We start from the raw sequence: 25,792 nt of genomic DNA on the forward strand, positions 1-25,792 counted from the left end.
GAGAAGATGCTTGTGCCAGCTGTATCTATGACAGCGTGAGTGGGCCCCCCTGTCTCGCCAGGGCCCCGGCATTTGCCCGGGTGCTGACGCCGGCCCTGGTTATGACTAACGGGCATATTTGGCCCTGAAACGCGTAAAACGGTGTCTGGGACCCCTGCTATTTATGCCATTTTTTTATTCTTGGTTGTCCATGCTTTTAATGAAGATTTTTGCAATAAAGCTTATTGGACTGCAACTTCTTGGTGCTGGATTTTTTACTACTTATTAGTGTTGAGCATTCCGATACCGCAAGTATCGGGTATCGGCCGATACTTGCGGTATCGGAATTCCGATACCGAATTCCGATACTTCCCGCGTATCGGATACCGGAATCGGAAGTTCCCAGAATTCAAACTGAACGCAGCAGCCAATGAGGAATGATTGGAAGTGTGGGCACATCCTGTTTAGCATGGTGGGCATGTAAGTACTGGCAAGGCTGTGATTGGCTGCTGAAATGATGTCACTCTGCACTATAAAAAACGCTGCCGCCATTTTGCGCTCACTCTGCTGTGATTTCAGTTAGGGACAGGACGCTGTGTTCTAACTGAGGGCCAGTTGAGATAGCTAATTGCTTTATTTTCCTTTCCCAAGGCTAATTTAGCAAAACGCTGTGTGTTCTTCACTGTTCACCTTGCTCTTGCCTTGCAGCGCTGTTTTAACAGCATTCTGCAAGGTCTCTGTGTGTGTGTGTGCAGCTCACTCTGTAGTCTGTGTGCAGCCATATACCCGGTTGTATTCAGCTCAGGGGGGGGTTCACACTGCCTCACACAGTTGTCCTTTTTTGCTCATAGTGCAGCCTGCTGCACATTTTTTCTCAAATTTCCTATTAGTGTTTTTCCACCCGTCTCCAGCTAAATTGTGGAAAAACACTACATAGGATAACCTAGAGGGGGGTTTTTGGGCCTTGCAGCGCCGTTTACGGCTGTCTGCACGGTCTCCGTGTGAGCGCAGCTCGCCCTGTAGTCTGTGTGCAGCCATAGCCGGTTGGATTCAGCTCAGGGTGCATTACTGCCTCATACCTTGAAAAAAAAATTCCTTTTTGTCAAATAGTGCAGCCTGTTTAAAATTTAAAAAAAAAATTCCTATTAGTGTCTTTCCACCCGTCTCCAGCTAAATAGTGGAAAAACACTACATAGGATAACCTAGAGGAGGGTTTTTGGGCCTTGCAGCGCCGTTTACGGCTGTCTGCACGGTCTCCGTGTGAGCGCAGCTCGCCCTGTAGTCTGTGTGCAGCCATAGCCGGTTGGATTCAGCTCAGGGTGCGTTACTGCCTCATACCTTGAAAAAAATTTTCCTTTTTTTAAAATAGTGCAGCCTGTTTAAAATTAAAAAAAAAAATTTCCTATTAGTGTCTTTCCACCCGTCTCCAGCTAAATAGTGGAAAAACACTACATAGGATAACCTAGAGGAGGGTTTTTGGGCCTTGCAGCGCCGTTTACGGCTGTCTGCACGGTCCCCGTGTGAGTTAAACTTGCTCTGTAGTCCGATCTGCAGAAAAAAAAAAGTAAAGTTCACCAAACACCACTTAACACTTGTGTAGGCCACATTTGAAAAATAATAAAGTTTAGTCCACACTTTACAACATTAGTGTTTCTTACACCTGTTAGGAGGAGCATTTCAGGAATAAGCACACTAAGGCCTTAGTACTTTTCTGCTTATCTTTATCTGTCAACCAAGATGAAGAGGGCAGGGAGTAAGGCACGTGGGCGTGGGCGCGGAGCAGGGAGAGGAGCAGGGAGAGGACGTGGTGATTCTGTGCCTGCTGCGGGCACCGGTGACTCGTCGTCACTCAGTTTCAGCAGGGAACAGTCCTTCATGCGCAGCTTTGTCGGAGAGCGCCGTGCACCGCTGCTGCGTGAAGATCAAATTGAAGCCGTTGTCGGGTGGATGGCAGCTAACGCCTCGGCATCGACTTCAGTTAGTGCCACATCCTCTCAGGCACAGAGCACTGGAGAGCAGCCATCTGTCTCTTCACCACCTGCCAAATTGGCCAGGCAGTCAGAGAGCCCAGGACAGGAGCCGTCTCTACTTCTGTTCTCTGAATCTCTTGGCTTGGAAACAGGGGGCCAGCCAAGCAGCATTGGAGAAATGGAAGAAGAGGCAGTGTGCAGTGATGCCCAACAGCTTTGTCTCTCTGACTCTGAAGAGGCGGGTGGGCCAGTGCCTGCGGTGACCACAGCGCAGTACGCATCTGATGATGAAACTCAGGTGCCGCTTTCTGGTGCGTACTGTGCTGCCGAGACTACCCAGGAGGAGCAGTTGGTGGCAGAGGGTAGTGGAGATGATGAGGTCGTTGACCCATCGTGGCGTGAGGAACAGGAAGGTGGTGGGAGCAGCTCTGAGGAAGAGATTCCCCTTACTGGCCAAAGAGGGAGAGGGAGGGGGAAGACTGCGGAGCATGTAGCATCCACTTTGGCACCCGTTAGGAGCCTGTCTCTTTCCAAAGCCAAAAAGGGCGCTCCCAAGACTTGCAGTGCCTGGTCCTTTTTTGACACAGTTGCAGATGACATTTGTTTTGTCAAATGCAAGCTGTGTCATCAGAAAGTCAAAAGAGGGAAAAATGTCAGCAACCTCAATACCACAAATATGTGGAAACGTGTGCGGACCAGGCACGCGGTGGAGTTACAGAAACACACTGAAGATGTAGGCCAACCAACAGCGGCAGCTACCACCTCTTCAGCTCGTGTTGCCTCTTCCTCCAGCTCACGCACAGCTGGTTTGGCTTCCTCCCAGGATCGCCATGGAAGAACCTCTGGCACTGTTGTCCAGAGACCTTGTGTAATTCCACCCACAGCACCACCTTCCCAGTCATCCTCACACTCCCAGTCTATTCTACAGCCATCGGTAGTACAGGCATGGGAGAAAAGGCGGGCATTCTCGGCCAACCACCCCCGAGCACAGGCTCTGAATGCAGGCATTGCCAAACTGTTGTCCCTGGAAATGCTCTCATTCAGGCTGGTGGAGACTGACAGCTTCCGTGACTTAATGGCATTGGCAGTCCCACAGTACAAGGTGCCCAGCCGCTTTTACTTCAGCAGGCAAGCTGTCCCTGCCCTGCACAGGCATGTTGAGGGAAACATAAAACATGCGCTACTGAACGCCGTCAGTAGCAAGGTCCACCTCACCACCGATGCGTGGACCAGTCAGCATGGACAGGGGCGATACGTTTCCCTCACTGCCCATTGGGTTAATGTTGTTGAGCCAGGTACAGATCGTGCGAGTGGCGCAGGACGTGTCCTGCCCACTCCAAGGATTGCAGGAATCCAGTCTGTACGCATTGACTCCTCCTCTTAAGGTACCTTCACACATAACGATATTGTTAACGATATCGTTGCTATTTGTGACGTAGCAACGATATCGTTAACGATATCGTTCTGTGTGACAGCGACCAACGATCAGGCCCCTGCTGGGAGATCGTTGGTCGCTGAATAAAGTCCAGAACTTTATTTCGTCGCTGGACTCCCTGGAGACATCGCTGGATCGGCGTGTGTGACACCGATCCAGCGATGTCTTCACTGGTAACCAGGGTAAACATCGGGTAACTAAGCGCAGGGCCGCGCTTAGTAACCCGATGTTTACCCTGGTTACCATGCTAAAAGTAAAAAAAAACAAACACTACATACTTACCTACCGCTGTCTGTCCTCCAGCGCTGTGCTCTGCACTCCTCCTGTACTTTCTGTGAGCCGGAAAGCAGAGCGGTGACGTCACCGCTCTGCTTTCCGGCTCACAGCCAGTACAGGAGGAGTGCAGAGAAGCAGAGCGCAGCGCTGGAGGACAGACGGCTGTAGGTAAGTATCTAGTGTTTGTTTTTTTTTACTTTTAGCATGGTAACCAGGGTAAACATCGGGTTACTAAGCGCGGCCCTGCGCTTAGTTACCCGATGTTTACCCTGGTTACCGGCATCGTTGGTCGCTGGAGAGTGGTCTGTGTGACAGCTCTCCAGCTACCAAACAGCGACGCTGCAGCGATCCGGATCGTTGTCGGTATCGCTGCAGCGTCGCTTAATGTGAAGGGGCCTTTACACAAGTTCCTCAGAATCATCTCTGCAGGAGCCGTCACAGTCCACCTCCACATGGACCCGTGAACGTTTACCTATGACCGACATGAGCACAGCCGTGGCCAAACGTCAGCAGGCCGTCTTGAAACTAGTTTCATTGGGGAATCGAAGCCACACAGCGCAGGAGCTCTGGAATGCCATCAAGCAGGAGAGCGATGTGTGGTTACTGCCAGCGAATCTCCAGCCAGGCATGGTAGTGTGTGACAATGGCCGAAATCTGGTGGCAGCTTTGGCCCTTGGCAACCTCACTCACATCCCATGTCTGGCACATGTGCTCAATTTGGTTGTGCAGAGTTTTCTGAGGGACTATCCGGATCTTGATGCACTGCTGCACAAGGTCCGCCTAGAGTGTGCTCACTTGCGGCGTTCCAGCTTGGCAAGATCCCGCATTGCTGCTCTGCAGCGCCGATTCCGCCTTCCGGAACACCGCATCATATGTGACCTACCTACCCAGTGGAATTCCACGTTACACATGTTGGAGCGGTTGTGTGAGCAGCAGCAAGCAGTTATGGAGTACCAGCTGCATCAGGCGCAAAGAAGTCGCAGTCAGCGCCGATCAGACTTCACAACCACAGAGTGGGCCACTATGAAGGACGTCTGCCAGGTTTTGCGTCCTTTTGATTATTCCACGCGGATGGCAAGTGCAGATGATGCACTAGTCAGCATGACTGTCCCCCTTATCTGCCTGCTTCAGCAAACTTTGCAAGGGTTAAGGGATGATGTTGTGGAAGAGGTGGAGGATGAGGAGTCACCTTTTCCATCAGCTTCTGGAGAGTCAGCGCCACGTGGTTCCTGACAAAGGGGTACGCAGGGGCCACTTTGTGAGGAGGATGAGGAGGAGTCAATGGAGGAGGAAGAGCTCCGTCCAGAGGAGGGAGCGACACAATTGTCCAGTGGTCAGTGTGTACAGCGAGGGTGGGGTGATGACGAGCGGGCAGAGATCATGTCTCAAACAGGGGACAGCGTTTCTGGGCCAGTTGGCAGTCTGCAGCACATGGTGGATTTCATGCTGCAGTGCCTGAGAAACGACCGCCGCATCGACCACATTCTCAACATGCCTGATTATTGGGTGTTCACCCTCCTCGATCCTCGCTACCGGGACAACGTCCAAAACCTCATCCCAGCGTTGACCCGGGAGCGTAAATTGCGGGAGTACCACGACACACTGGTGAATTCCATCATCTTCTCCAGTCCAACTGAGAGGAGTGCTGCTAGTGCTTTACAAAGCAGCTCAGTGCGTCGAGGCAGTGGGGGAGGCTCTGCCCAAAGAGGGAGCAGAAGCAGTGCCTCTGCCCAAGGCAAGCCCAGTATGGCACAACTCTGGCACACTTTTGTATGCCCGCCCCAAATGTCTACACCATCACCGGCGGCTCCAGTCAGCAGGAGGCAACGGTTCCGTCAGATGGTGACAGACTACATGGCTTGCCCTCTTACTGTACTCCCAGACGGCTCTTCCCCGTTCAAGTTTTGGGTCTCTAAGCTGGATACATGGCCAGAGCTAAACCAGTATGCATTGGAGGTGCTGGCTTGCCCTGCGGCTAGTGTCTTATCGGAACGTGTCTTTAGTGCCGCAGGTGGTGTACTAACAGACCGTCGCATGCGACTATCCTCCGATAACGTTGACCGGCTTACTTTCCTGAAAATGAACCAGGCCTGGATCTCGCAGGAATTTGCCACTCCTCTGCCTGATTAAGTAATTGGGTGTCATCCAGGTCTCCTGCTGTGTTCATCTTTCTACCACCTGAACTGCTATTCCTGGGCTCCAACACCGCCAGTTGCGGCTCAGAAGTGCAGGCTGCACAGTAAAAACATACGACCCAGTGTTATTGGGTTTCAGTAACGTCAGCTGATCCCCAGCTGTGTAGCCGGCAATGTGTCCTGCGACCGCCACGCTGGCACAACAACCTAAATGGAAGGGAACCTGTCCCCCCCCCCCCCCGTCGTTTGTTACTGAAAGAGCCATCTTGTGCAAGGAAAAGGTAGCTCTTTTAGTTTAGCTCCTTTCACACGCAGAACTTAACACTTATAAAATGTGTTCACTGATACCGTTATACCGTCCCGGAGCTGGGACTTTCCTTCGTAATGTGACGCAGCACAGCCGTCATTCCTACCCCCTTGGTGCCATGCGCTGCCTCCTCAGCGTTGTTTTAAGCTGTCACGGAGCCTGCGCTGTTCTGTTATCCCTTGGCCATGCCCTATTTGCGCTGCCTGTCTTCTGACATAATTTGGTGTCAGGCTGGCTGCGCCTGTGCGGCCGCGCTGCCAGAGATCCCGCCTCGCAGTGTCTTTTGATTGAATCACACTGCGGGCCTGGGATCCATGGGCATGCGCAGTGCATATCTTCCCCTCAGGCTCTCGCTCATCTCCCTCCGCCTTCTTTAGACTGTGCGCCGTCAGCTGATCCCTAATAGCATGCCATGGCCGTGACACCGCACAGTCTGAAGAAGAGGGAAGGAGGGGAGTGAGAGTCGAGGATATGCACTGTGCATGCCCATGGATCCAAGGCCCGCAGTGGGATTACGTTAGACGACACTGCGAGGTGGCATCTGGAGCAGCGTGGACGCACAGGCACTGACAGCCTGACACCAAATTATGTCAGAAGACAGGCAGCGCTAATTGGGCATGGCCAAGGGATAAGCGAAGAGCGCAGGCTCCGTGACAGCTTAAAACAACGCTGAGGAGGCAGCGCACGGCACCAAGGGGATAGGAATGACAGCTGTGCTGTGTCCCATTACGAAGGAAATTTGCATCTCTGGGACGGTTTTACGGTATAAGGGGACACATTTTTAGTGTTTACTTCTGTGTTTGCAAGGAGCATAATTAAAAGAGCAACCTTTTCCTTTCGCATCCTTAGTGCTGCACAAGATGGCTCTTTCAGCTACAAACGTCTTGGGGGGGGAGGGGGGGTTAAAGGTTCCCTTTCAACTTGCTCCAATCAGGCTTCGGCCTACACTCTGTTCCTCTGCTCCTCCTGCTGTCCCTGGGCTCTAACACCGCCAGTTGGTGCCTGGAAGTGCTGTCTGCACAGTCAACAGTCGCTCCTCTGTTATTGGGGTTCAGTAACGTCAGCTGATCCCCAGCTGTGTGTGCGGCAATACCTCCAATCTGCTCCTCCTGCTGTCCCTGGGCTCTAACACCGCCAGTTGGTGCCTGGAAGTGCTGTCTGCACAGTCAACAGTCGCTCCTCTGTTATTGGGGTTCAGTAACGTCAGCTGATCCCCAGCTGTGTATCCGGCAACGTGTCATGCGACCGCCACGCTGGCACAACTAAAATGTAAGGGGACCTGTCCCCCCCCCCCCCCTAGGCGTTTGTTACTGAAAGAGCCACCTTGTGCAGCACTAATACTGCACAAGGAAAAGGTCGCTCTTGAAATTATGCTCCTTGCAAACGCTGAACTACACACTCATGTAATGTGTCCCCTCACACCGTCCAACCGTCCCGGAGGTGGGACTTTCCTTTGTAATGTGACGCAGCACAGCCGTCATTGCTACCCCCTTGGCACCGTGCGCTGCCTCCTTAGCGTTGTTTGATTCCGTCATGGACCCTGCGCGGTTATGTTATCCCTTGGCCATGCACAGTTTGCGCTGCCCGTCCTCTGACATCATTTGTTGTCGTCCTGGCTGCGCCTGTGCGTCCACGCTGCCCGAAATCCCACCTCGCAGTGTCGTCTAATGTGATCCCACAGTGGGCCTGGTATCCATGGCCATGCGCAGTGCATATACTAGCCTCTCACTCCCCTTCTTCACGCTTCTTCAGACTAGGCGGCGTCAGCTGATCCCTAATAGCATGCCACGGCCGTGATGCCGCACAGTCTGAAGAAGCAGGAAGGAGGTGAGTGAGAGGCGATGATATGCACTGCACATGCCCATGGATCCCTGGCCCGCAGTGGGATTACATTAGATGACACTGCGAGGTTGGATTTCGGGCAGCTTGGACGCACAGGCACTGCCAGCCTGACACCTAAATGATGTCAGAAGACGGGCACCGCTAACTGTGCATGGCCAAGGGATAACATTACAGTGCGGGCTCCGTGACAGAACCAAACAACGTTGAGGAGGTGGCGCACGGCACCAAGGGGGTTGGAATGACGGCTGTGCTGTGTCACATTACAAAGGAAAGTCCCACTTCCGGGACGGTTTGACGGTGTGAGGGGACACATTATATGAGTGTGTACTTCAGCGTTTGCAAGGAGCATAATTTCCGGAGCCACCATTTTCCATGTGCAGTATTACTGCTGTACAAGATGGTTCTTTCAGCAACAAATGCCTGGGGGGGGGGGTTAAAGGTTCCCTTTCAACTTGCTCCACTGCAGGCTTCGGCCTACACTCTGCTCCACTTTGATTCCCTGGGTTTCAACACTGTCAGTTGCCACCTGGAAGTGTTGTCTACACAGAAAAAACACTAGCTGATGTGTCAGTGGGGTTCAGCACCGCCAGCTGTTCCCCTGCTGTGTAGTCGGCAACGTGTCCAGCACAAGCCACGCTGGCACAACAGAACAAAAGCTGCCACCAGTGCAGGCTTCGGCCTACACTTTGCTCCTCTCCTCCTCCTGCTGCTCCTGGGCTCAAACACCGCTAGTTTTTGCCCGGAAGTGCTAGCTGCACAGAGAAAAACACCAGCCAATGTGTTAGTGGGGTTCAGCACCGCCAGCTGTTCCCCTGCTGTGTAGCCGGCATCGTGTCCAGCACAAGCCACGCTGGCACAACAGACCAAAAGCTGCCACCAGTGCAGGCTTCGGCCTACACTTTGCTCCTCTCCTCCTCCTGACCCTGGGCTCTAACACCGCCAGTTTTTGCCCGGACGTGCTAGCTGCACAGAGAAAAACACCAGTCAATGTGTCAGTGGGGTTCAGCACCGCCAGCTGTTCCCCTGCTGTGTAGCTGGCAACGTGTCCTGCAAACGCCATGCAGGCACCTGAACTGAAATTAAAGGGAACCAGCCCCCACCCCCCCAGGTGTTTCTATGTATAACAGCCACCTTGTACAGCAGTACTGCTGCATTTGTACAAGGTGGCTGACTTTTTCTCCTTGCCCACGTTTAATTAAACACGTACTAAACGTGTCTCATTGAGACCATTCCACTGTCCCTGAGGTGTGACTTTCCTTTCTAGTGATACACAGCACCACCCTTGGTAGCGCTTCCCGTCTTTTGACATCATTGGTTAGCTGGCTGCGCCTGTGCGTCTGCCCTGCTCGAAACAACGCCCCTCGGTGTCTTATTTTTTTGGACAGCGAGGGTGTGATTGATGGGCATGTGCAGTGCATATGTTTGCCTGTGTTCAATCATCTCCTTCCGCCTTCTTCAGACTGGGTGGCCTCATTGCCGCGGCATGCGATAAGGGATCAGATGAGGCCGCCCAGTCTGAAGCAGGTGTAAGGACATGTGTGAGCGGCAAACATATTTACTGCACAAGGCCACGAATCCCAGCCCCGCAGTGTGATTTTTTGAAAACACAGTGTGGGTCTGGGATTCATGTCCATCGCTAACCGCAACGGCCGACATGAAATGAGGTCAGAAGACAGGAAGCGCTCACAGCGCATGGCCAAGGGATAACAATAGCGCAGTCTCCTGTACAGCAAATAACAACGCTCAGGAAGCTGCGCCCATGCACCAAGGTGTTATTTTGGACACCTGTGCTGCGTCTCCTTAAAAAGACAAGTCACGCCTCCACTACTGTTTGACAGTATAATGGGCTAAATAGTGTACCTGTTTTATTCAGCGTGTGCAACGAGCAAAATTAATAGAGCAACCTTTTACTTGTGCAGCATTAATGCTGCACAAGGTGTGGCTCTTGTACCTTGCAACACCTGAGGGGGGGGTTAAAGGTTACCTTTGAAATTGGTTCAACTAGGCTTCGGCCTACACTCTGCTCCTCTCCTCCTCCTGCTGACCCTGGGCTCTAACACCGCTAGTTTTTGCCCTGAAGTGCTAGCTGCACAGAGAAAAACACCAGCCAATGTGTTAGTGGGGTTCTGCACCGCCAGCTGTTCCCCTGCTGTGTAGTCGGCAACGTGTCCAGCACAAGCCACGCTGGCACAACAGACCAAAAGCTGCCAGAACTGCAGGCTTCGGCCTACACTCTGCTCCTCTCCTCCTCCTGCTGACCCTGGGCTCAAACACCGCCAGTTTCTGCCTGGACGTGCTAGCTGCACAGAGAAAAACACCAGTCAATGTGTCAGTGGGGTTCAGCACTGCCAGCTGTTCCCCTGCTGTGTAGCCGGCAACGTGACCTGCAAACGCCACGCAGGCACATGAACTGAAATTGAAGGGAGCCTGCCCCCAACCCCCAGGTGTTTCTATGTATAACAGTCACCTTGTACAGCAGTAATGCTGCATTTGTACAAGGTGGCTGACTTTTTCTACTTGCCCACGTGGAACTCAACACGTACAAAATGTGTCTCATTGAGACCATTCCACTGTCTCTGAGGTGTGACTTTCCTTTCTAATGATACGCAGCACCACCCTTGGTAGCGCTTCCCGTCTTCTGACATCATTGGTTGGCTGGCTGCGCCTGTGCATCCGCCCTGCCTGAAACAATGCTCCTCGTTGTCTTACTTATTTGGACTGCGAGGGTGTGATTGATGGGCACGAGGAGTGCATATGTTCGCCTGTCGTCACTCATCTCCTTCCGCCTTCTTCAGACTGTGCGGCCTCATGGCCGCGGCATGCGAGAAGGGATCAGCTGTGGCTGCCCAGTCTGATGCAGGTGTAAGGACATGAGTGACAGGCGAAAAAATTTACTGCGCAAGGTCACGAATCCCAGCCCCGTAGTGTGACTTAAAGAAAAGACACTGCGGGTCTGGGTTTCATGGCCATCGCTAACCGCACCGGCCAACATGAAATGAGGTGAGAAGACAGGCAGCGCTCACAGCGCATGGCCAAGGGATAACAAGAGCGCAGACTCCTGTACAGCAAATAACAACGCTCAGGAATCTGCGCCCAGCACCTAGGTGTAAATTTTGACACCTGTGCTGCGTCTCCTTAAAAAGACAAGTCACGCCTCCACTACTGTTTGACAGTATAATGGGATAAATAGTGTACGTGTTTTATTCAGCGTGTGCAAGGAGCAAAATTAATAGAGCAACCTTTGACTTGTGCAGCATTAATGCTGCACAAGGTGTGACTCTTGTACCTTGCAACACCTGAGGGGGGGTTAAAGGTAACTTTTGAAATTGGTTCAACTAGGCTTCGGCCTACACTCTGCTCCTCTCCTCCTCCTGCTGACCCTGGGCTCAAACACCGCCAGTTTTTGCCCGGACATGCTAGCTGCACAGAGAAGAACACCAGCCAATGTGTTAGTGGGGTTCAGCACCGCCAGCTTTTCCCCTGCTGTGTAGCCGGCAACGTGACCTGCAAACGCCACGCAGGCACATGAACTGAAATTGAAGGAAGCCTGCCCCCCACCCCCAGGTGTTTCTATGTATAACAGCCACCTTGTACAGCAGTACTGCTGCATTTGTACAAGGTGGCTGACTTTTTCTCCTTGCCCACGTTTAATTAAACACGTACTAAATGTGTCTCATTGAGACCATTCCACTGTCCCTGAGGTGTGACTTTCCTTTTTAATGACACGCATCACCCCCATTGTTAGCGCTGCCCATCTTCTGACATCATTAGTTGGCTGGCTGTGCCTGTGCGTCCGCCCTGCCCGACACAACGCCCCTCGTTGTCTCATATATTATGACTGCGAGGGTGTGATTGATGGGCACGAGCAGTGCATATCTTCGCCTGTCTTCACTCCCCTCCTTCCACCTTCTTCAGACTGTGCGGCCTCATGGCCGTGGCAGGCGATAAGGGATCAGCTAAGGCCGCCCAGTCTGAAGCAGGTGTAAGGACATGTGTGAGCGACGAACATATTTACTGCACAAGGCCACGAATCCCAGCACCGCAGTGTGACTTTATGAAAAGACACTGTGGTTCTGGGATTTATGGCCATCGTTAACCGCACCGGCCAACATGAAATGAGGTCATAAGACGGGCTGCACTAACAGGGTATTGCCAAGCGATAACACAACGCTCAGGAATCTGCGCCCAGCACCTAGGTGTAAATTTTGACACCTGTGCTGCGTCTTCTTAAAAAGAAAAGTCACGCCTCCACTACTGTTTGACAGTATAATGGGCTAAATAGTGTACGTGTTTTATTCAGCGTGTGCAAGGAGCAAAATTAAGAGAGCAACCTTTGACTTGTGAAGCATTAATGCTGTTCAAGATGTGGCTCTTGTACCTTGCAACACCTGAGGGGGGGTTAAAGGTTACCTTTGAAATTGGTTCAACTCGGCTTACGCCTACACTCTGCTCCTCCTGCAGACCCTGGGCTCTAACTACACCAGTTGGTGCCCGGAAGTGCTGGCTGCACAGAGAAAAACACCCACCATTGTGTCAGTGGGGTTCAGCACCACCAGCTGTTCCCCTGCTGTGTAGCCGGCATCGTGTCCAGCACAAGCCACGCTGGCACAACCGACCAAAAGCTGCCACCAGTGCAGGCCTCGGCCTACACTCTGCTCCTCTCCTCCTCCTGCTGCCCCTGGGCTCAAACACCGCTAGTTTTTGCCCGGAAGTGCTAGCTGCACAGAGAAAAACACCAGCCAATGTGTTAGTGGGGTTCAGCAACGCCAGCTGTTCCCCTGCTGTGTAGCCGGCATCGTGTCCAGCACAAGCCACGCTGGCACAACAGACCAAAAGCTGCCACCAGTGCAGGCTTCGGCCTACACTTTGCTCCTCTCCTCCTCCTGCTGACCCTGGGCTCAAACACCGCCAGTTTTTGCCCGGACATGCTAGCTGCAAAGAGAAGAACACCAGCCAATGTGTTAGTGGGGTTCAGCACCGCCAGCTGTTCCCCTGCTGTGTAGCCGGCAACGTGACCTGCAAACGCCACGCAGGCACATGAACTGAAATTGAAGGAAGCCTGCCCCCCACCCCCAGGTGTTTCTATGTATAACAGCCACCTTGTACAGCAGTACTGCTGCATTTGTACAAGGTGGCTGACTTTTTCTACTTGCCCACGTGGAACTCAACACGTACAAAATGTGTCTCATTGAGACCATTCCACTGTCCTTGAGGTGTGACTTTACTTTCTAATGATACGCAGCACCACCCTTGGTAGCGCTTCCCGTCTTTTGACATCATTGGTTAGCTGGCTGCGCCTGTGCGTCCGCCCTGCTCGAAACAACGCCCCTCGGTTTCTTATTTATTTTGTCAGTGAGGGTGTGGTTTATGGGCACGAGCAGTGCATATGTTCGCCTGTCGTCACTCATCTCCTTCCGCCTTCTTCAGACTGTGCAGCCTCATGGCCGCGGCATGCGAGAAGGGATCAGCAGAGGCCGCCCAGTCTGAAGCAGGTGTAAGGACGTGTGTGAGCGGCGAAAATATTTACTGCTCAAGGCCACGAATCCCAGCACCGCAGTGTGACTTTATGAAAAGGCACTGTGGGTCTGGGATTTATGGCCATCGTTAACCGCACCGGCCAACATGAAATGAGGTCATAAGACGGGCAGCGCTAACAGGGCATTGCCAAGGGATAACACAAGAGCGCAGACTCCTGTACAGCAAATAACAACGCTCAGGAAGCAGCGCCAAGCACCAATTTGGGACACCTGTGCTGCGTCTCCTTAAAAAGCCAAGTCACGCCTCCACTACAATTTGACTGTAGAATGGGATAAATTGTGTACGTCTTTCATTCAGCGTGTGCAAGTAGACAAATTAATAGAGCAACCTTTCACTTGTGCAGCATTAATACTGCACAAGGTGTGTCTCTTGTACTTTGTAACACCTGAAGAGGGGTTAAAGGTTTCCTTTGAAATTGGTTCAACTAGGCTTCGGCCTACACTCTGCTCCTCTCCTCCTCCTGCTGCCCCCGGGCTCTAACACCGCTAGTTTTTGCCCGGAAGTGCTAGCTGCACAGAGAAAAACACCCGCCATTGTGTCAGTGGGGTTCAGCAACGCCAGCTGTTCCCCCACTGTGTAGCCGGCAAAGTGTCCTGCAAACGCAACGCAGACACAAAGCTGCCTCCAGTGCAGGCTTTGGCCTACACTCTGCTCCCCCTGCTTACCCTTTGCTCCAACACCGCTAGTTGGGGCTCTAGGAAGACAATCTTTAATAGGCAACGCATCCGGGTTCCAGCACCGCCAGCTGGTTCTCGGCAGTGTTTTTGTCACGGGTACTCCCTCGTGCCCAGCCTGGTTCCAGCACCGTCAGCTGTTTCCGGGTACTGTCAAACTCACTGAGACACCTATGCGTTGCCCCGTCGTGTTGCGGTCGAGTTAGCCAACTCCAGGGTGCCTCCAGTTTAGGAGCTTCCTATGTGGGCTGCATGAATTGGTAGTCAAGGCTGGTTCTGTAGTGCCAGTAGGCCAAGCTCCCCCTGTAGGACTGTTGGGGTTCGGTAACTGCGGCTGCCTCGCGGCCTAGCTGTTCTCCCCTCTCCTGTGGACCTTCGGGTCCACCACCTGGTTCCAGCACCGTCAGCTGGTTCCGGGCCGAGCCTTTGGTTTAGGTGCCTCCTCCTGGGTATCCGAGTTCTGCCAACGTCAGGCGGTCCTTGGTAGTGCTTTTAAGCGCAGGCACCTACAGCTTAGTAACCGGGTTCCAGCACCGTCAGCTGGTCCTCGGTCGTGCCATTGGCTCTTGCACACTGGGGCAACGCATCTGGGTTCCAGCACCGCCAGCTGGTTCTCGGCAGTGTTTTTGTCACGGGTACTCCCTCGTGCCCAGCCTGGTTCCAGCACCGTCAGCTGTTTCCGGGTACTGTCAAACTCACTGAGACACCTATGCGTTGCCCCGTCGTGTTGCGGTCGGGTTAGCCAACTCCAGGGTGCCTCCAGTTTAGGAGCTTCCTATGTGGGCTGCATGAATTGGTAGTCAAGGCTGGTTCTGTAGTGCCAGTAGGCCAAGCTCCCCCTGTAGGACTGTTGGGGTTCGGTAACTGCGGCTGCCTCGCGGCCTAGCTGTTCTCCCCTCTCCTGTGGACCTTCGGGTCCACCACCTGGTTCCAGCACCGTCAGCTGGTTCCGGGCCGAGCCTTTGGCTTAGGTGCCTCCTCCTGGGTATCCGAGTTCCGCCAACGTCAGGCGGTCCTTGGTAGTGCTTTTAAGCGCAGGCACCTACAGCTTAGTAACCGGGTTCCAGCACCGTCAGCTGGTCCTCGGTCGTGCCATTGGCTCTTGCACACTGGGGCAACGCATCTGGGTTCCAGCACCGCCAGCTGGTTCTCGGCAGTGTTTTTGTCACGGGTACTCCCTCGTGCCCAGCCTGGTTCCAGCACTGTCAGCTGTTTCCGGGTACTGTCAAACTCACTGAGACACCTATGCGTTGCCCCATCATGTTGCGGTCGGGTTAGCCAACTCCAGGGTGCCTCCAGTTTAGGAGCTTCCTATGTGGGCTGCATGAATTGGTAGTCAAGGCTGGTTCTGTAGTGCCAGTAGGCCAAGCTCCCCCTGTAGGACTGTTGGGGTTCGGTAACTGCGGCTGCCTCGCGGCCTAGCTGTTCTCTCCTCTCCTGTGGACCTTGTGGTCCACCACCTGGTTCCAGCACCGTCAGCTGGTTCCGGGCCGAGCCTTTGGCTTAGGTGCCTCCTCCTGGGTATCCGAGTTCCGCCAACGTCAGGCGGTCCTTGGTAGTGCTTTTAAGCGCAGGCACCTACAGCTTAGTAACCGGGTTCCAGCACCGTCAGCTGGTCCTCGGTCGTGCCATTGGCTCTTGCACACTGGGGCAACGCATCTGGGTTCCAACACCGCCAGTTGGTTCTTGGCAGTGTTTTTGGCACGGGTACTCCCTCGTGCCCAGCCTGGTTCCAGCACCGTCAGCTGTTTCAGGGTACTGTCAAACTCACTGAGACACCTATGCGTTGCCACGTCGTGTTGCGGTCGGGTTAGCCAACTCCAGGGTGCCTCCAGTTTAGGAGCTTCCTATGTGGGCTGCATGAATTGGTAGTCAAGGCTGGTTCTGTAGTGCCAGTAGGCCAAGCTCCCCCTGTAGGACTGTTGGGGTTCGGTAACTGCGGCTGCCTCGCGGCCTAGCTGTTCTCTCCTCTCCTGTGGACCTTGTGGTCCACCACCTGGTTCCAGCACCGTCAGCTGGTTCCGGGCCGAGCCTTTGGCTTAGGTGCCTCCTCCTGGGTATCCGAGTTCCGCCAACGTCAGGCGGTCCTTGGTAGTGCTTTTAAGCGCAGGCACCTACAGCTTAGTAACCGGGTTCCAGCACCGTCAGCTGGTCCTCGGTCGTGCCATTGGCTCTTGCACACTGGGGCAACGCATCTGAGTTCCAGCACCGCCAGCTGGTTCTCGGCAGTGTTTTTGTCACGGGTACTCCCTCGTGCCCAGTGCTTTTTAGCACGGGTACCTCCTGCTTAGTAACCGGGTTCCAGCATCGTCAGCTGGTTCTCGGCAGTGTCTTTTGCTCTTGTACCTTCTGCTCCCCATCCTGGTTCCAGTACCGTCAGCTGGTTCCGGGCAGAGCCTTTGGCTTAGGTGCCTCCTTCTGGGTATCCAAGTTCCACCAACGTCAGGTGGTCCTTGGTAGTGCTTTTTAGCACGGGTACCTCCTGCTTAGTAACCGGGTTCCAGTAACGTCAGCTGGTCCTCGGTAGTTCCATAGGCTCTTGAACCTTCGGGTAGCCATCCGAGTTCCAGTTCCATCAGCTGGTTCTTGGAATTTTCTCAGCCTTCTTGTACCTTCTGCTACATTTCAACGTTGAAGACCCTAAAGTCAACGACCCGGAAGACCACCCCAATGACGACGACGACGGCGGAGACGACGACGGCGCAGACGACGACGGCGTAGACGACGACCCTGGAGAGGACGACCCTGGAGACGACGACATGGAAGACCGAGAAGCAGAAGAACAAGAGGCTGCAGAACAAAGAGCAGAAGAACATTAAGCATAACACTTAATATCAGAGCAAAAGATATTATCTAAATTATATGCAGAAGAAGACTAAGCAGTGTATGGGGGTGAGTCCGTTCCTCCTCGTGGTGACCCTGGATAAAGCCTGATGCTGCAGGCCAAACTGAACGCAGACAAATGTAACTTTTGTGACTGGCAGAACGGAAGGTGTAATCTTCCAACTTTTATAGATAACAACTACGGGAATGCCTGTCACAAATGAGAATATGATGAAGAAGTAGAATAGGAAGAATAATAATAGTTGAAGAAAATGAATATGTAGAATAGGAAGAATAATAATAGTTGAATAAAATTAATATGAAGAATGTAATAAAAAAAAAAATTGGTAGAAGATGAAGAAGAAGATGAATAAGGTGAAGAAGTTGATGTCAAAGATGCTGATGATGATGATGATGAAGATGAAAGTGTGGGAAAAGTTTTAAAAAAAAGGGGAAGGGCGTGGAATAGTGAAACATCAATATCTGACAAAATAAAAAAAAAGTTGCATAGTCAATATCTTAGTCACTACGAACGTCTTTAAAAAAAAAAAAAAGGCTATTCTATTTGATTGCGCAAAACCTCTATGACTTTAATGTCTCCGCCACCTCCCCAAATACATCCTGCATTATTCTTTGTTGTTTTCCTTCATGTAGAATGAACCTACAAGGAAAGAAAGGGTTTATTTTAATTCCGATATTTTGGTCCCATTGACTTGCATTGGGATCGGGTATCGGTATCGGCGATATCCGATATTTTTTGAATATCGGCCGATCCAATCCGATACCGATACTTTCCGATATCGGAAGGTATCGCTCAACACTACTACTTATTGGATTTTCCTGGGATGGCAGCCATGCACAGAGTGGACAGATGAGCTGAAAAAATTCTTTTTTTATTTACTTAAGAACTTAAGAATTTCAATGAACTTTTCCTGATAATCAAGGAAAGTATCTGCATTTCCGGCTTTTTTGTATAACACAAAATAATTATATGTGGCCACCTAAACAAATGACTAACTTCTTATACCAGATATATGATTTTCTTGATACCTGGTATGGCTGCAGAACCTGATCTGCAAGGTCCGCACCCCCCCATATATTTGTTGTAGTCAATGACCGACGCAGGTTTTGGAGTAGTGGATCCCTGTTGGTCTGCAATGGCCCTTGTGGTATCTGTGTGGATCGAGCTCAGGATAAAAATATCTTTTTTATCCTTATGCTTGGGGACAAGCATCTCTCCATTGCGTAAAGCCCCTGACTGGCCCTTTTGGAACTTTTCATTGACCAATGATTGTGGAAACCCCTGACTGTTTTTGCGAATGGTCCCACAAGGGGTATGCTGGTGCAGTAGTTGTCAACATACAGATTGTAGCCTTTATGTAATAATCAGCTGCCCAAACATTTTTCCAGATGTCCCAGATAAGTAGGGCATCCTGGTGGGTTTAGTTGCTATCTTTCCCCTCATAAATGCAAAAAGCTGATGTGTATCCGGTTGAAGTCTCGCACATTTTATAGAGCTTTATTCCGAAACTTGCCCTCTTAGAAGGAATAAATTTCTTGAGGTGCAGTCTTCCTTTGAATTTTCAAAGGGACTCATCAATAGAAATGTTTTCTGTTGGGGTGTAAAGCTTTAAGAACTTTTCTGTCAAGTTTTCGATGATGGGTCTGATTTTGAATAGTCTGTCATGTTCTGAGGAATTTCTGGGTGGGCACTGACTATTGTCGCTAAAATGACAAAATCTCATGAGCATTTGAGAATGGGTCCTAGGAAGAATGTCAGAAAACATTGGGGTGGCTTGAACAGGGAGGTTGGACCAATAGGACCGAATGCTCGTTTTATTAACAAGCCCCATAACGAATGTAAGTCCTAAAAATGTTTTCATTTCTAGGAAATTAGTTCATGTCCATAAATTTAACCTAGCATAATAGGATCATAGATTCTGGCTGATGAATTGGGACACATATAAATTTGTTTGTAGGACAATATGCTCTAGCAAGCTATCTGTCAGAAGCAAATTAAAAAAATTAACTGGTCCAAAATTTTCCACCTCCACATTTATACCAGGAATGGCATTAAAATTAGGGATGAATGGAGTAGCCAAATCTGAAGCCTCCCATCTGGGAAATGCTACACCAAGAGGCAAAGCCCCTTGGACATCTGTGTGCGCCATTCACGAGCACTAGGGACAGCGCTAGTACTGGGCATTGTTCCCTGAGTTGGAGCCATTCCTCCAGAAGCGCTATTTGTCCTTCTTGTTGTACTGGTCCTTGTGTGTGAGGACGGACCAGAATCACTGCTCATTTCTGAGCTATCACTGTTGCTGCTACTAAAGCCCTCGAAATCCACATCGCCATCTGGCACTGCACTTTCTTCGCTGTCAGAACATAAAAGTGCATAAGCCTCCTCTGCACTATAATACTGACGGGCCATTTTATTCGTTGTTGTTTTTTTTCCGGAAATAGAAAACTCTGATGTGATGGACGTGACCAAATTATCGGGGAGACAATTGAGAAAAGCTTAATTCTTTAGCCTAACCCTAACTATAGCATAAACCCTAACTCTAACTTTAGCCTCACAGTAACCTTAACCTAACAGTAACCCTAACTTTAGCCCCAACACTACCCCTAACTATAGCACTAACCCTAACCTGCCTTATGTTTTTTTTTTTACTATATAGCAAACTTGCTGACTGACTCAGCTGTTACCAGCAGCACTTGTAACACGGTTTCTACTCTAATCTCTCACTGACAGGAGATCTGAGGAGAAACAGCGTTTTTATCAGGCAGATCGCCCGAGAAAGTTTGTTGCTACAACAAACTTTCCCAGTGATTTGTCTCATTGGCTGGTGTGACTCTGACATCATCAGGACCTGAACCAATCAGGTCTCAATGAGGTCGCAGGGGTCACAGTAAGTGTTGTGCGCCGGAATCCCCTTGTTATAAGGTACGTGGGGGTCCTGATGAGGGCTGCACAAAGCCCTGCTAGCGCTGACGTTTATCTACTATTGGCGGTCACAAATCAGTTAAGTTAAGGGTATCATAATTCCTGTCCAGGCATATTTCATACTTTTTGTTGTTGTTGTTGTTTTTAATTCTGTGTAAGTATGGTTGAAAAGCAATGTCTGACTTTTATGTGTTCATTTTCATAGATTTTTTATGTATTATTAATTTTGTCAGGTTTAAGTTATTTCTGTGACCATTGTGGGTTTTTCTGTCATTAAACGAGGGGTACCAACAATTTAGACCACGTGTGTAAGAGGAATGAATATTTTGACTCCACAGCCACTTTCCGGAAATTAACACGCAGTGGATGTTGGAGAGTGAAAATTACACATTTGCCATTTTATTACCCAGCACATAGTGCCCAGATTGTGCTCCAGGAGACACATACCGCAAATTAAGTGGATTCTTCTCAGTATAATATTGCTAAATACAGAGATCCTAAATGTTGTTTGAGCACACTGCAAGACTCAGAAGTGAGAGCGGATTTTGCTGGATTGGTTTATAGAAACTGTTACTTTTCAACAGCCTTTGAGCCACTAATAGTGTGGGGACCTCTGTTTTTCCATTGACAGATGATGGACCTGAGTGGGGACTTGTTTTTTGTGAGAAGAGAATTGGTATTATTTTCACCTACATAACATTGATTGGTTTCTTTTTATTCGATATTTGGGAGGCAGAATGAACAAACGGTTGATCACTATACACTACTGGTTCATCCAACAAGGTTTTCTATTAGACTGTGAACTGTCATTGTCTTGGTAAATAAAGTTTTTTTTACATAGCTTGCCATTTTATGGACCGTTTAAGTAGAAATGTTCAAAAATATAAAACTCAAGGATATTTTTATAACAAAAAAATCGTTTTTTATCTTAGATGACTGTACCAGGAGATCACAGGGACAGCTGACATCTTCAATTTTTAAATCTGATGATCTTGAAATCCTACAAGATACAACTGAAGTGATTGCTTTTACTCCAGATATACCATCATCCATTCACAGCAAAGATCTGTCATCTGATCCTATGAAACAGGTCCCATCTTCTGATTCATTACTGACTACTAAGGAAAGTCAAAGTAAAAAAAGAGGCATTAAAAAACGTACTGCTCCTAAAGCAAAGAAGTCATTTTCATGTTCAGAATGTGGCAAATGTTTTGTCCGGAAATCAGATTTGGTTTATCACCATAGAACTCACACGGGGGAGAAGCCATATTCATGTTCAGAATGTGGGAAATGTTTTGCACATAAATCACTGCTTGTTACTCACCAGAGAACTCACACAGGGGAGAAGCCATATTCATGTTCAGAATGTGGGAAATGTTTTAAATGGAAAATAACTCGTGATAGCCATCAAAGAACCCATACAGGGGAGAAGCCTTTTTCCTGTTCAGAATGTGGGAAATGTTTTATCCGGAAATCATATCTTGTTAGCCATCAAAGAACCCACACAGGGGAGAAGCCTTTTTCCTGTTCAGAATGTGGGAAATGTTTTATCCGGAAATCACATCTTGTTAGCCATCAAAGAACCCACACAGGGGAGAAGTGTTTTTCCTGTTCAGAATGTGGAAAATGTTTTAACCATAAAAGTAATCTTGTTACACACAAAATAACTCACACGGGGGAGAAGCCTTTTTCTTGTTCAGAATGTGGAAAATGTTTTGCACATAAATCAGTGCTTGTTACTCACCAGATAACTCACACGGGGGAGAAGCCTTTTTCCTGTTCAGAATGTGGGAAATGTTTTAACCATAAAAGTAATCTTGTTACACACAAAACAACTCACAGGGGGGAGAAGCCTTTTTCTTGTTCAGAATGTGGAAAATGTTTTGCACATAAATCAGTGCTTGTTACTCACCAGATAACTCACACGGGGGAGAAGCCTTTTTCCTGTTCAGAATGTGGGAAATGTTTTAACCGTAAAAGTAATCTTGTTACACACAAAATAACTCACACGGGGGAGAAGCCTTTTTCTTGTTCAGAATGTGGGATATGTTTTAAATGGAAAGCGCTTCTTGTTAGACATCAGAGTAGTCACACAGAGGAGAAGCCTTTTTCATTTTCTTAATGTGGGAAATATTTTACTTGGAAATCAACTGTTAATAAACATCAGAGACATCACATAGGGGAATGTTGGAATAGTTTTAACTACTGATGCGTGAGCACTAAAATGCTCAGGTGCTCGTTGCTCGGATCGAGCAAATTGGAATACTCGGGTACTCAACCAGAGCAACGAGCCCAATGTAAGTCTATGGGAAACCCGAATAATTTTACCTTAACCACCTCGGGGGTCCTTTTAAGGTCTAAAAGTGTCTGAAAGTGAAAACTCTGCTCAAGTGACCCAGGAACATCATGGGGATCGCCCCTGGAAGCATTTCTGACTCCTAGGTCACAGCTGTAAGCAATGTTGTCAGAGTTTCACGCCATTTTTACAGGTGCACAAAAAACATACGAAAACGAAACCAAAATGGATTTTGCTGGGAAATATGTTAAGGTACGTCCTTTCCAGGGTAATGAGTTGAATATAAGGCAAAATAATTAACCACAGACCAAAATGTTCCTCCATCACTTGGGCTATGTTCACACGCAGAGTTTTTGATGCGTTTTTCAACTGTAACATTGCTTTCAACCAATACATATGCATTCACTGGGAAATGTCATTGTAAGATTTAACAACCCTAGCTGGCTATGTGGTGTATGACACATAAGGAGACATCTTGTTTCATTTATGAAGGAGGGACTCTTAAAGTCACAAAGCCTATTTTTAGAGGGGCATCAGGCGGCATTAATATTCTTAAAGGGTCATTGTTAAACAGTGAGTCTCCTATGCTGTTATTGCCTATGCAGTGAGTGGTTGGGCTGCCAAGAATTACAACGCACCCCAATACCCCTTTCACGAGAGGTACAGGAGGGCTTCCTTAAAAAATGTTGAATTGAAAGCAAGGCCTGCCCTACTTTCAAGTCATATGCACCCCAATAAGTCTTTACACCCAGGTACATGGATGGCCACAGGAAAGCACACTTCACATTATTTAGTTGGTCCTGCCATACTGTTTTCTTATGCATTGAATGCAAGAGCCGCCTTGACCCAAATTTGCACGCACCCAAATCCCCCTTTGGAAGAAACATGGAGGAGGGCCTCATAAAAAAAAGTCCCATTACAAAGGAGCGGGTCTCCTAGACTCGTAATGCCCATACACTAAGTGTAAGGGCTGACATACATTTCACCATGGGGGTACATTTTTAAACAAAATTTTTTATGGGGATCATAGACACCCTTGCCAAAAATTGACTGGTTGTAGCAGCACGCAACACGTTAACCCTGGTGATCTATTGGCAGTGGATGATGAGATGTGGAGGAAGGCCCATACACTGAGGCTATGTTCACATGTTGCGGATTTTGCTGCAGATCTGCAGCGGATTGGCCGCTGCGGATTCGCAGCAGTTTTCCATGAGTTTACAGTACCATGTAAACCTGTGGAAAACAAAATCTGCAGTGCACATGCTGCTGAAAAAAAGCATGAAAACGCTGCGTTGTTTATTCCGCAGCATGTCAATTCTTTGTGCGGATTCAGCAGCAGTTTACACCTGCTCCATAATAGGAATCCGCACAAAAACCACCACAATTCCGCAGTAAATCTGCAGTGTGGATTTCCTGCGGATTTACCAAAATCATTGCAGAAAAATCCGCACATCTTTCTGCAACGTGTGCACATACCCTAAATGTATGGGCTGACAAACATTTCCCCATGGGGGTAATTTTTTTTTTTTTTTTACATTCAGCCCAAAATAATGTTTACTGTTTAGAGCTAGGGTAACACACAACAAAAAAGGTGAATGGAAGCCTGAAAGACACTTTGTAGACCAAAGATACATGAGGCGTGTCACGGAGATACCACACTGTAAAATATGTGGCCTGTGTTTTTACTTTGGCCCCAAAATAGTGTATAGAAATCAGGTCAAAGGCAGCAAACACAGTGGAAGGTAGCTCTGAAATGCCACAATTTGTAGGCCACAGATTCATCTGGCGTTTGAGATACCAGATTCTTCAATATGTGGCCTATATATTTTTTACTGCTAAATAGTTTTTATAGCTAGGGTAACACACCGCAAAAAAAAGTAGAATGGAAGCCTCAAAAGCACACTTTGTAGCCCACAGATAGATGAGGCATATCACGGAACTACCACACTGTAATATATGTATTTTTTGTTTTTTACCAAAATAGTGTATAGACCTAGGGTACTAGACCGAACAAAAATTGGAATGTATGCATGAAAAACAACTATTTTTAGACCACACATTGAACGGGCATCGGACGGAGGTAACAGACTGTTTCAATATATGGCCTGTATTTTTTTTAAACCACAAAATGCTGTATACACGAAGGGTAGCAGACCAAAAACTGGAATGTATGCCTGAAAAGCCAATATTTGCAGACCACAGATAGACTAGACGTGTGACTGAGATAACAGAGTGTTTCAATACGTTGCCTGCATTTTTCACAATTTTAAAAAAACAAAATACTGCATACACCAAGGGTAGCAGACTAAAAACTGGAATGTGTGCCTGAAAAGCCAAGATTTGAAGACCACAGATAGACCAGACTTGTGACTGAGATAAGACTGTTTCAATATGTGGGCTGTATTTTTTACAATTTTAAAAACAAGAAATACTGTATACATCAAGGGTAGCAGTGTAGCAGACCAAAAACTGGAATGTATGCCTGAAAAGCCAATATTTGAAGACCACAGATAGACCAGGTGTCTGACTGAGATAACAGACTTTCAATATGTGGCCTGTATTTTGTAAAAAATGTAAAAACAAAATTCTGTATACAGCAAGGGTAGCGGATCAAAAAAAGCAATGTATGCCTGCAAAGCAAGGATTTGGACACCACAGATACACCGTGCATCTGACGAAGATGATAGACTGATCAAAATCTGGCCTTGATTTTTTTGGGACGACCCTAATTGTGTCAATATTTAGCGCAATGATATGCGACGTGTGTGGTGTACAAATCACAGTGCTAAATATAAGAACTGCAGCTAAATATTTTTTTGCCAGCAAAAGATTTTTTGGTCACCAAAATGTTGCCAAAAATGTTGTAAGACACTCCAAAAAAAAACTATAGTAAGGCCAGAATTTTATGCCCACTCACATCTGATGCCTAAAAAACAACCTTTTTAAATTGTTCAATTTTAATGCTCTTGTAATAAAATTACCTGACTGTATCCTGCAGTGTGACCAAGCATATAAATGTTGAAAAAAATGGGGCTCTGGATTGCTTTGTACTAAAATTTGCAGGTTTAAGGTGCCAAACAAAAAAAAATCATGGCCACGGATGCCTGCAGCTAGCTATATATAAAATACGCAGCAGCAGACAGTAATGGAGCCTTTTGATGTATGCAGGGAGATCTATAGACTCACATACAGTACCTGAAGGCCTTGCAGTGATGTGGATATGTGCACATAGACTCCCCTGCCTACCTAGCACAATGATCTATATACCTCCGAAATAGCCCTAAAAAGTACTGTTGGTTTATCAGGATTTGTGGATTGAACACTAGTAGACCCACACTAACTAATAAAAGAATAAATCTGACCCTATCTCAGCAGTAGCTCTCCCTACACTAACTGAGTCCGGAGCAGAATGCGCCGAGCAGGGCGGTGCCTGGTCTCTTATAGACCTGATGCCGCTGTGCTGCCAGCCAATCACTGTAATACCACAACAAAGATGGCTGCGGTATTACAGTGCATGGCAGACAATCCCTGCAGGTTCATTGGCGCTGTAAAGAGCTCCAAAATTGCAGGGTG

At 48.9% G+C, this 25,792-nt stretch overlaps 1 protein-coding gene across 1 annotated transcript in view; it reads left to right on the top strand.

Annotated features, from left to right (window-relative positions):
• The window catches only part of LOC138663045 (gastrula zinc finger protein XlCGF57.1-like), a 46,104-nt gene extending 20,897 nt beyond the window's left edge, over nucleotides 1-25,207 (top strand). Inside the window, exon 6 of the mRNA XM_069749102.1 lies at nucleotides 20,856-25,207. Coding sequence (XP_069605203.1) covers nucleotides 20,856-22,045 — 1,190 coding nt within the window. The 3' untranslated portion in view covers nucleotides 22,046-25,207. The remainder of the gene's footprint in view (nucleotides 1-20,855) is intronic.
• Nucleotides 25,208-25,792: the final 585 nt, after the last annotated feature.

Source organism: Ranitomeya imitator, chromosome 2 (genome assembly GCF_032444005.1).
Source record: "Ranitomeya imitator isolate aRanImi1 chromosome 2, aRanImi1.pri, whole genome shotgun sequence".
NCBI lineage: Eukaryota > Metazoa > Chordata > Amphibia > Anura > Dendrobatidae > Ranitomeya > Ranitomeya imitator.